Source organism: Gymnogyps californianus, chromosome 4, assembly GCF_018139145.2.
Source record: "Gymnogyps californianus isolate 813 chromosome 4, ASM1813914v2, whole genome shotgun sequence".
Classification (NCBI taxonomy): Eukaryota; Metazoa; Chordata; class Aves; order Accipitriformes; family Cathartidae; genus Gymnogyps; species Gymnogyps californianus.
In genome coordinates, this window is record NC_059474.1 from 50,138,276 (window position 1) to 50,150,557 (window position 12,282).

At 41.1% G+C, this 12,282-nt stretch overlaps 1 protein-coding gene across 2 annotated transcripts in view; it reads left to right on the plus strand.

Moving 5' to 3' along the window:
* Positions 1-12,282, plus strand: part of GATB (glutamyl-tRNA amidotransferase subunit B) — a 44,525-nt gene that overhangs the window by 13,132 nt on the left and 19,111 nt on the right. For both annotated transcript variants that reach the window (XM_050895917.1, XM_050895918.1), the window contains 5 exons: positions 2,538-2,651; positions 5,772-5,970; positions 6,958-7,080; positions 10,334-10,447; positions 12,123-12,207. In XM_050895917.1, coding sequence (XP_050751874.1) covers positions 2,538-2,651; positions 5,772-5,970; positions 6,958-7,080; positions 10,334-10,447; positions 12,123-12,207 — 635 coding nt within the window. The remainder of the gene's footprint in view (positions 1-2,537; positions 2,652-5,771; positions 5,971-6,957; positions 7,081-10,333; positions 10,448-12,122; positions 12,208-12,282) is intronic.

Below are 12,282 nucleotides of genomic sequence, written 5' to 3' on the forward strand. Positions count from 1 at the left end.
TTCTCTGATTACCATCAGTCACAACCCCTGCACCAGCAGGGAATGTAGCAAGACACCAGTTCACTACTTTGATGCAGTGGTATTTTGAGTCTACCCAGTCCTTACGGAACCTTAATGGTTTCTGGTGACCAGTTGTTAAAGGGCTGACTGGCATGGTCCTCCCTAATTTGTAAAGCTGAACAGGATCATACCGTAAGGCTTTAGGAGGAGGAAATTTTGCCTGTGTATTTAGAAATATTATGATATTTTAAACATTGAACAATTTGACTAGCACTGTTACAAGCTTCCTTAAACAGTAAAACAAAGTATCTGTACTGTCTGGAAGCATTTAATTGTTGAAAACAGGAGCATCTACTATATAATGAACTGCAACTATGATACTAAAATTAATATTTCGTAGTTACCAATTTTGCTTTAGATTACAGTCAGGACTGATTGCGTTCATTTTGCTGCAGATCAGTATTTCAAAGGGAAATTGTTCTTCCTTTTTTTTTGTTTAAAATTTGCTTTATGTGTCTTTTAAATTTTTTAACAAAATATGCCTGAACAGATGATGTGTTCGTTAGCCATATATAGCTACACTAAAGATCTGAAAGTTCCCTCATTAAATGTCTTAAATATTTAATTTCTTGTCTGTATAAGCAATTTTTAAGTTTGTTACATGAAGAGTTTCTTATATTTTCTCTTATTATTTTGATTTTTGAAATATTAGATGAGTAAAGCAAAGAGATTCCTTTTCCAGCTGAAGACATGGGATGATGGGAAATGTACAGCTGCTTAATCTGTTTTCAGAAATCAGGCTGGAGAATATAAAAAGTAAATACTGTCAGAAACATTGAAGAAAACATTATTTAAGCCTTTTATGTTCTGGTCAATGCAGATGAAGTCATGTAGATTCTTTTACATAATGTGCCCCTTTAATAGTCCTGTTGGAAATTGACTTCTTGGCAGCTGTACAGTGCAGAATAAGATGGATAAAGTTTTGTTCCTGTTTCAAAATACTGTAAGTGTGAGCATGTCAGAGTTGTACTAAGACAAATTCAATTGTTTTTTCTTTTCAGTTTCATCCATTTGATGTTCGTTAAACCAACTGTTAAATTAATGAGAGCACATTTGAAAAAAACATAACTTTGAAACATTGCTTGTTAGTACTTTTTGGAGTGGAATTTTCTTTCTCCTCCGGATCCTGACCCTGCTGAGGAGATAGAAGGGTGTAACGCTGAGAGTGATGGGTCCATGGTGAGAAGCCGCATTTAACTCCTTTGTTTCTTCATGAAGGCCTCGCTGGGTCTTGAGATCACATGGCATTCTGCAAGAACCTTAATCCCATGGGTTACCTGGGTACTGGAAATGCATGTATACTTGTAGCCATGGGATCAATTGATGTCTCTCTGGTTCTCTTTTAGTAAAGCATGTGTCCTGGTTTCGGCTGGGATAGAGTTAATTTTCTTCCTAGTAGCTGGTATAGTGTTATGTTTTGGATTTAGTATGAGAATAATGTTGATAACACGCTGATGTTTTTAGTTGTTGCTAAGTAGTGTTTATACTAAGTCAAGGATTTTTCAGCTTCTCATGCCCAGCCAGCAAGAAGGCTGGAGGGGCACAAGAAGTTGGGAGGGGACACAGCCAGAACAGCTGACCCAGACTGGCCAAAGGAATATTCCATACCATATGATGTCACAGCCAGTATATAAACTGGGGGGAGTTGGCCAGGAGGGGCGGATAGCTGCTCGGGGACTGGCTGAGCATCGGTCAGCGGGTGGTGAGCAATTGCATTGTGCATCACTTGTCTTTCTTGGGTTATATTTCACTCTCTTTTTGTTATCTTCCTTTTCATCATCATCATCATTATTATTATTATTATATTTTTTTAATTTATTTCAATTATTAAACTGTTCTTATCTCAGCCCACGAGTTTTGCTTGTTTTCGATTCTTCTCCCCATCCCACCGGGGACAGGGGGAGGAGTGAGTGAGCGGCTGCGTGGTGCTTAGTTGCTGGCTGAGGTTAAACCACGACAGCATGTAAGTGTGCTTAATTTCATCCTGGTTAAGCAAAGCATTGAAATCTATGTGTAGATACTCATGAATTCACTGTGGTTCTGTGGTTACAGGTGTTCAGAAGTGTTTTACTGCAATGGCACTGCAGTCCCTAATGCAAATCCCCTGTGTTTTCAGTTCCCAGTATGAGTTGACAGCTGGTTACAAGTCAATTATGATATGCTATGATTTGTCTCTTGCACCCTTGAAGGTTCAAAAGTACTGGAATGTTTGCAAAAGTAGCAAGCTAGAACAGTGCACACCTCCTGATGTGGCATGACAAAACGACTGAATGGCTTGTTTTTTCATCTTAAAGCTTTGCAGCTTTGTAGCTACCACAACTTTAATGATGAGTAAGAACTGCCCACACAAGGAAAGAGATCTGATGGTGGCTGAAGGCAAGCAAAATTGAATATATGCTCCATATAAAGCAATGTGTGGGAGACACATTTGTTACATACTGAGTATCTGAGCAAAACCATGTGTCATGTTTCCTTAGGTCCTCAACAGGAGATGTGTAGAAGCAGCAGTGATGACAGGCCTGGCACTCAACTGCAGCATAAACAAGAAGTCCTTGTTTGACAGAAAACACTATTTCTATGCAGATCTGCCTGTAAGTATGCAGTATAGCTGGTCCCTTTACAGCTGTAGGAAAGGACAAGTCTGGAGTACGGATGGCAACAGGGGATGAGTGAAGAGATGCTTTTTCTGTTTTCAGTCAGTGTTCTGCTCACCCCAACAGGATGCTGCAACATCCCCAACAGGATGTGCCCTGATGAATAGACAGCTGTACCCTGGTGCTCACTGATTGAATATGATTGCTCTGATTGCTGACTCCTTGCTTAGCTGCACGATTCCAGTAGCTTAATGTAATTGAATTGGGAGCTGGAGCTGCTGTGCCCCTTAAGTTCTCCATTCCTGGTGTTTAGTACTAATTGTCTGTTAGGGTAAAAGCAGTTTGATAATAGTCCTTCATTTAAAGTGAATGTATAACAAACACAGGTTCCAGTAGTATAAACATAATAGTGTCTTTTTTGTGTGTGCTTAGGGACCTAAAAATATTTAATTTCCCTTTAAAACTTTCTCAGTTAGTAGTTCCAATAAATTAAAAAAAACATGAGAAACTGAGTCGTTGCAGTATGGTTTGTTGGTAGCTTTCATATTTGGTAAAAGTTGTCACTGGAAGTCAAATGCATTTTGCCGCACTTGATATGTATGTAGAAATACTGGAATCATTTAATAACTTGACTTCTGTCATTGCAACAGGATGCAGCAGTGTTTGAGCCTTTTTTTTCTATTTTAATGAAATTAAACCTTTCTAATTTTAAACTTTTTTTTTTCTTGTCAGCTGATTTGTACTGAACATTCAGTTTAACACTAACCTGTCAAAGGGAGGACACTAGTTTTACTTCCTCTGATTTTGGGGTGAAGATCTGATGACTGCATTAAAAGAAAAAAAATCTGTTTCTATTTTATCTGTGAAAGATCAGGCATGTTAGCTTGTCTTCTGTTTAGGTGAGGTGTCCCGGACATCCAGAGAGGCAGAGTGGGAGATTTCTCAGGTCCCAAATTAATGTGTAGAGGTGCTGTATTGTTAACCAAACTACTTTTCCACTCTTTTGTTCAGGCATTGGAAATGTTTTGAAGTTACACAAAACATATTCAAATACAATCGCTTCCCACCTTAGAAAGAGAATTATGTTATAGTTGTCCATTGGAGACCTGGATCTCAGAAGAGATTTCTGTTCTGTTTTATTCTAGGTTGAGAACTTGTGGCTCTTCTGTGAAGTTGATGTAATTACTGGTTTGGTTTCTGGGGATAACTTTGCTAATATTTGTGAGCCATTAAGAGGCCCTTTTGTTGGGGGCTCTGTAGTGATCTACTGGGAATGTGAAATGCAAAGTTATCAGTTTGAATTGCCAATCCTTTTTTTTTTCCTTGTAAAACTATCTTAAAGTCCGTTTCCAGACCTGAAGAAGAAAAAAGTGAAATAGCAGGAAATAAACTTAATTTTCAAAATTCCTTTACACATAACAAAGAAACACCAAAAACATCACATATTTGTTTGCAAGCCACCTTCGGTGCTTCTGCTGTTAAACTGAAAACAATCTCTGATATTCTTGTGAAGTCTGCTGCTATCAGTCTGCTACATAGAAGCTATATGGAAGAATGTTGTCATAGGAAAGAAATCGCATCCATGTGTTTAGAGGAGAAGAGTGAGGTGGAAGAAGGTGTGTACAGCACCAAGTGGGCTGCCATTGTCTGCAGACATGAGTTACAGGATCCTCTGGTCAGATAAGCATGGAAATTTGGTCAAGGAGATGCTGACACATTTTATTAGCTTGAAACATGTAATTCTGGCTTTCTACTGGCTGACTTCTGCAGTTTAAGCACTGACAATAAACTGCCCGACCTGCATTTCATAGTGAAACAGTCTAGTCAGGAACCCTGTAATAAGATGCGGAGTTTAGGCTAATGAGCTGTGTAGAACAGATAAAATAAATCCAGCTCTCAGGGTCATTTGACAATGGGATTATTGTTACTCCTGAAAATGGGGCTTTGGATGGGAAATGTTATTTATTGTCACTTACTATTTCAGGCTTTAAAAAAAAATCATTTTAATGAGAAGTTTTAGGAGATGGGAAGAGCTGTGTCATTAGTATAGGCTGCATAGAGTCAGTTATTTTATTTTTCTTATAGTGATTATGGCTAGAAGGTCATGCACTTCATTGCATATATAAATTGAGCTGTTCACAGGGCCAGACCATTGTTCTCCATTCCAATGCACTGTCACCATCTCTACATTTTAGAGTAAGCTCGTCCGCCCTGCAAAATGTGCAAATGCTCCTCCCAATTCATTAAAATCTGGCAGGCTTTTTTTTTTTTAATTCTCACCACTGGGGGCATGAGCAGGCTAGGAAGGAGGAAGAGATGGGGACCCTTCCTCAACAGAGTAATTGATTCACTTCTGTATTTTTACATCATTGCAGTTACTCCATTACCTTGTCACTGGCAGCCCCTTCTCTGGCTAGCAGTTTCCCCTTTGAGTGGAGTCTCAGGCATGAGGTGGCACTTATCAGCTGTGTGCCTTATGTGGGGTTGCAGTGTCTATCTTTTAAATTGCTACATTAATGAAATTGAGCTTTCTCATTTTCTTTATTTCCACACCCCCCGCCCCCCCCTTCCCTCCTGCTCTCCTCCTCTCTAATGGGTAAAGTTCTGAACAGGCACAGAAGGATATTCAGCCTGATGGGAGGATGAGTGATAGTCCCACCTTGGGAATGGAGGTACGATAACTGGCTTCAGACAAGATTGAACATGATCACAGAACCACAGGCATGGAAGAACCTCTTCTAGTCCATTTCCTGCCCCAAGGCAGTATCAGTGAAATTTATGTCATCCTTGGCAAGTGGTTGTGCAGTTGGTTATTGATTATTTCTGCGTTAGTGTAGTATCTTATACTTGTCTGTATTGAGGAGTGCTCTTATTTTTTCCAGACGTCCAGCTTTTCACAGTTATGTCAAATTCTAGACCCATCTTCTAGCTTGTTTCTTTTCCAGCTAAGCAAAATAACTTCTGAATTTACATGTGCATGTGTTCTATCCTCTTATATAGGTCACTGTGGAAGATGTTGCAGTTTTGTTCTTAGTCTACAATATTTGTACTTGGTCATGCTGCTGCTTTCTGAAAAGTGAATGTTTTATTTGAGTATAAAGCTAATTTTGTTGACAGGCTGGCTATCAAATCACTCAGCAAAGAGTTCCTATTGCGGTGAATGGAAGTCTGTCATACAGTCGCTGCATAGACAACAAAATGAGCCAGATGGTGACCAAAACTGTGAGGATTAAACAAATTCAGTTGGAGCAAGACAGTGGAAAGAGTCTCCATGATGACACAAGGAGCCAGACTCTTGTTGACTTGAATAGGGCTGGTAGGCTTGGGTTATTTTCCTATTTTTCTCCTCCTTTCTGTGTAAGATGAGTCTTTAAAGGTAAATGGGTAACAGGGAACAGGTGAAAAATAAAAACAGCCTGATATCTCTCTCCTTGAAAATAAAAATTCATCAAAATGACCAGTACATTTGAAGCAGGGGAATACTTCAACTTTTTAATGGCCAGTGGACCTTTCCCATTGCTCTTGGTTGATGGCAATTGGCAATAGCAAGTTAGAAATCTGTTGACTCCAGTTTGCTTAAAACTGTATGTGTCAGCCACTCAGCTATTTAAGCTCTTGCCACTGTATGGGTTGTTGTTAAAAAAAAATAAAAATCACAGACCTAGTGAATCAAGTTTGTGTATAGAAGGAACAGCTGTTGGAATTTGTCAGTGTATGAGTCAGACATTTCTTTTAATTATTAGCTTTGAAAAAATGCAGATTTTCTCTTTAAACTTTGAAATTGTAAACGGAATGAACCAAATTAGCACACAACGTGGGCAGCAACCTGGATGGCCTAGCGTAACTGGGACACAGTGCTCCGGTGTCCATTGAAGTTAAGGGCTGTGGCTGCTCATATTCTTTGAAAGCTGGATCCTGAAGCTAAAAACTAGACTACATGTGTTTACAGTTCTGTCTGTTCCAAAATTAGTTTAAGATAAATAAATTTGAATCTGGAATCGGATTGGCTTTAAATGGGAGTTTTCCTAGAGAAAGGCAGAAGAGGAATGCGTCCTTCTGATCTGCGTGTCATCAAAGGGTGGCTGCGGTTTGTCTGTTCCTTTAAAAAAATAGGAGGAAAAGTTTTTATAGCAATCTGCAGCTAGGCCCATAGTGACAGTTACTAAATAATACATGGGGGTTTATTCTTTTTTTTTTTTTTTTCCAAAAAAGCCCAAGTGCTTTCATGTGTTTAGCCAGTTGCACTCTAATATGCCAAGATCAAAAGCTATTGTTGAAAATCTCCTGTCTCTTTCCCTGATAGGAGTCGGCCTCATGGAGGTTGTCATGGAGCCTGATATGTGCTGTGGGGAAGAAGCAGCTGCAGCAGTCAGAGAGCTTCAGCTCATTCTTCAAACACTTGGGAGCAGCCAGGCAGTCATGGCAGGTACAGAAGGGGGAAGGGCATGTTCCCTAGTCACTAGTAATTCTCTGCATTTGCAGGAGTTTTGCAGCTTCTAGTTATTTTGCTCTGTGGTTGCTTATAATGCATAGCCTTTTCTAGCTGTTGTTTTTCCAATCCTCAGAGCCTGTCCTGTCTGCCATGTTTCAGGTGTCCTTATGGGCCTGCCTTCGTCTGCAGAGCTTTGCAGTACTAGATTTTATATTGCCTCACACAGTAATTTTACAGGATAAACCTAGGCAGGAAGGAATGTGCCCAGGGTTCTTGTGGTGTTTCTCCCCATCTGTCCTCATCTTGCTTGCCACAGCACTGCAGCACAGAAGATCTGTAGTAAGGGTTAGTTGTAGAATATGGAAGTTATGGGACAAAGTAGTGGGAGCATGGATCATCTTGTAAGTTGTGTGTCAGGTCTCAGCTAGTCATAAAATGGGTGCAGGCAGCAAACTTGTGCTGCTGTCATGTGTGAGATGGAGTAAAAGACAGTACACAGCAGATATGGGTGCTGGGGTTAATTTAAGAACCAATGAGATTGCGGCTTTTACCCTACTTGATCATTTCACACACTCTGTCCCTCCCTCCCCTCCAGCGTTATGTTCACTAGGTCTCAACTTCTCTTCCCACTAGGGAGATCACTGCTGGTCTGGGGAGGTGGGCCAGAAAATTGTGTTGGTTTGTGCTGTGCAGCAGGCTTGCAGATACCAGTCTCAGGTGTTAGAGGCCAAGGTCCCTAGACATCCCCTGGCATTTGTCTCCATGCATCTCTCTGATCTTCAGGATCCTCCCCCACCTCCAGGATCTCTCTAGCCAAGACCACTGCTATCTTTCTGAGACCACTTCCTCTTTTGGGAACCCCTGCTTTTGGCATCAGCTCTTCTTTCTGGAACCCTAAGGCCCCAATTTTCACAATAGGTGATGTGCTGAAGCACAGCGTGTGATCAGCCTCCTAACTGGTGATTCTGTCTCATGTCTCTCTATTAATTGGAGGATTCAGGTCATGCCATTTTTGCTCGGTCCTAATGTTATCGAAAGCTTGTTTACAACAAGCCCATGGTTACAGCTAGCAAATAGCAGGCTTCTGCTTGAGAGTTTAAAAGTACAGTTTTGGGCATTCATCCCTTCCTCACATACACCCAATTATAAGCTACCTATTAGTGTTCACAATGTAAGCTATATTTTTGCCTGTGACAGTTGGCCTCACTGTTCTGGCAACAATTTCGGTCCATAGTATAAGTGGATGCATCTCCTAGAGAACTGAGTCAGAGTGGTCCATGTATCACCCAGTAAATGGGATCCAATAAATGTTGGCTAGTGATGCAAATCTAATTTAATGTAGGGGGAAATAATAATTGCTAGACATTATATATGTCTCTGAATCTTTTCTCACACTAGTGTTACACATGTCAAATGGGGCACAGTTGTTAATATTAAGCAGCCAGTTTGCATGCTTCTTCAAAGGCCTTCATGGACATACATATATACCATCAGTTATCACTACTGAATTTGGCCCTAAGATTGCCATTGGAATTGCAGTAGGATATCTCTTATCGCAGTGAGATTTCTGACTTTACAGGAGAATTCCAGTGTTGGGAATATTTTTCCTCCAGTATAGTTGGCTTTAAAAGTATTTGGATTTTTTTTTTCATGGTGGTGTTCTTAGGAGCTTTCTACTGTGGTTTTCCCTCATCATAATTACTTTCTTTCAAATAAGGGCTTTACATTCTCATATTTTACCTGCATTCTGCTTGTGTGTTCAGTGAAGACAAGTGCCCGGTTTTGTCAGGTGTTATTTCATTAACAACAAACAGATGAAAAGATTTCATTGCAAAGTGAAAGGAGAAGAAGCTGGGCTTGAAGTGGGCTTAAAGGAAAAAAGCTTTTTTAAGAATATTTCGGGCCTGGCTCTCCTTTCACTTATGCCTGATTAACTTCATTGTCTTTTCACATTGACACCTACATCCAAGTAGAAGCAGGTCATGTCTCAAAATGAAGCAAGGGCAGGACAAGACTATTCCTCTTTGGAACAAGTGCTCATTTCACCCCAAAGAGGGAGCACATGCAAAACACTTCTCTTGAAAGAGATGTTGGGTCATTCCAGCACCTTTGTCCTTCATTTGCATGTCTGGCAAGAGTCTATGAAGACAGAGGAAATTAGTGCACTATCTTCCAGCCTACTTTTACAAAGTGTACCAAGGCCTCTCTAGTCAATTTATGTCTATTGACCAGAATGGATTCTGAAGCTGTAGACGTCTTCACAGGTTTAAATCTGAGCTATTTTGTGCTCTCTTTAATAATGCTACTGTGTCTAAACAGTAAGTGTTTGTTTCTTTTTATCTGTATTTGAAATTAAAAAAAAAAACAAAGAGGCAGGCTACAGACGTTCACTGTGCAATATGGGGAAAATTATGTTTCTTTTTAGTACAGCCTCTCCTGTTTGTTTATTCCCACTAGTTGAATAACTGTGGCAAGCCTTTTCTTCTCAGAAGGGATGTCTTTAGAGGGACAAAACTTAGATACAATTGCGAGTTACTTGTGTCTGAGTCGTTAAAGATCTCTAAGGACATTACTCCATTTTGGACTAAAAGTGCGGGATGCTTTTATATGAAACTTTGTATTCAGTTTCACGTTTTGGCAGCCAGGGAAATTTGGGGCGGGGGGGAGATTGCAGTTTCTTGAAGGAGAGGAAGAAAATTACAAAAAAATCCACTACTTCTCACATTTTGTCCTTGAGCTGTAAATTTCCAAGAACACCTGAGTAAATCTGTTCAACATAACTGTAAGTTCTTGTGTTCTATGCTAGGGTAGTATATATCCATCAAATTGTAATTCCAAAAGGTATTTTTATGGTGTTTTTAGAGGAATGGAAGCTCACAATCCACCACTTCAAGTTGCTTGTCTAATTCTGCCCTTTATTTAAGAGATGTGAATCAGAAGCTTTTTTTACTGTATGGCTTAGAGGATCTGTGCTGCACTGCACTATGCAGTTTTCTCTGAGAGGAATTATGAGCAGTAATTTTTTTTAAAAAACAGGATTCTCAGAAGATTTGGAACGATTGGAGGCAGAGTCTTGAGTTGGAATCACAAACAGAACACTGTGATGAGGTGGTTGTTGCTCCTTTCTGAACGTATGGAAGTCTGCTATTAGTGCTCTGCACATAACATGCAGTTTATTAATGCACGACAAGGTTTTTACTCTAGTTTACAGGGCAGACTATTCTGTTGATGAAGTTTCCTTTTACAGAGGGTCAGCTGAGAGTGGATGCCAATGTTTCTGTGCATCGCCCTGGAGAGCCTTATGGAGTGAGGACTGAAGTGAAGAATATCAATAGCGTACGATTCCTGGCAAAAGCAGTAGGTAAATGACGGTTGCTTCATTACAGGAGCATTGTAGATATTTTTTGTGGTCTGACATGAGATATGTCAGGCTCCTGAGTGCAGTAATTGGCCTTAAATGCCCTGATGTCGTGGTTTAACCCCAGCCAGCAACTAAGCACCACACAGCTGCTCGCTCACTTCCCCACTGATGGGATGGTGGGGAGAATCAGAAGGGTAAAAGTGAGAAAACTTGTGGGTTGAGATAAAGACAGTTTAATAGGTAAAGCAAAAGCTGCACATGTAAGCAAAGCAAAACAAGGAATTCACTCCCTACTTCCCATCGGCAGGCAGGTGTTCAGCCATCCCCAGGAAAGCAGGGCTCCATCATGCGTAACGGTTACTTGGGAAGACAAACGCCATTACTCCGAACGTCCCCCGCTTCCTTCTTTTTCCCCCAGCTTTATATGCTGAGCATGACGTCATATGGTATGGAATATCCCTTTGGTCAGTTGGGGTCAGCTGTCTCGACTGTGTCCCCTCCCAACTTCTTGTGCACCCCCAGCCTACTCGCTGGTGGGGTGGGGTGAGAAGCAGAAAAGGCCTTGACTCTGTGTAAGCACTGCTCAGCAGTAACGAAAACATCTGTATTATCAACGCTGTTTTCATCACAAATCCAAAACATAGCCCCATACTAGCTACTGTGAAGAAAATTAACTCTACCCCAGCCAAAACCAGCACACCTGACTAGCTTCATCTGGGTGTCCCATCCATGCACCTTGCCCATGGGTCCAAAAGTCCAATTTAAGCTCAGGCTGGGGCCTTCAGACTTTGCCTGCAACATCACAGGTGTGCCAGTTTTCAGTCGTGTCTCCTGATGGACCTTGGACCTGTTCTGTAGTCTTGTTCCCAGTCCTGTCTCTGGACTTACCTCCTGCTGCTTCTGACTGAACTCCCAGATGGACCCTGGACCCAACTCATCCCCTCACCTTGACTGAGACTGTCAGTGGACCCTGTTAATAGCACATGCCTCTGCCCGTGCTGTCCAGACTGGTGGGACTGCACCGGGCAGTGAGGGCACTGCCTGTGCTGTGGTCACCCTCGGCTCCTGGCTTGTTCCCCCTTGTGGAGCAGCCCCACTCTTGCTGCTCCCTGACAGAATAAATCTTAGTATGGGGTACTGTGGGGATAGCAGCCGTCTTAGTCTGCAGTTTTCTTGCAGAGGTAACCCTCTGCCTGCAAGAATAAAGCAGATGATTCGATGCCTAGCATGTTTAGTACTGAAATGTGTTAGCAGTAGCCGTGTCCTCCAATGTAGGTGATTGTTTTCCACTGAGTATGGTAGGTGGTGTGTATGAAGTTCAGATGCAGCTTGGGTATGAGCAAGAAAGGATGATTATTACATCTGCAAAAGAAAACTCAACTGGGTGATAGGAAGGTCATTAGGAATGTATGGCTTGGCTGCAGAGCCTGGGAGAAAATGTTTTCTATTTAAAGGGAATGAAAGAAGATGGGGAAAACACACAAAGAAAGAAACAGTGCTGGAGAGGCTGACAGTGACTGATCATTCTGCCTGTAACTACTGCTGTTTATTTCATTAAGGTTAAAACAACAAACTATTCCGCTATTGCATAGCAGTGAAAAATGAAATAGTGGAGTATACAAAAGCTAACAGTGCAGTACAACAAGCTTATTCTTTTTTCTTTTGTTTCTGTCAGACTATGAAATACAGAGGCAAATTGAAGAACTTGAAAATGGAGGAAAAATTCTGAATGAAACAAGAGCCTTTGATTCCAAGCTTGGGTGAGTTTATTTTGGAGGAACATCAGGAATAGCAGCTTTAGAGTGCGAGGGATACCTAGTGACGTGATCAGGAGA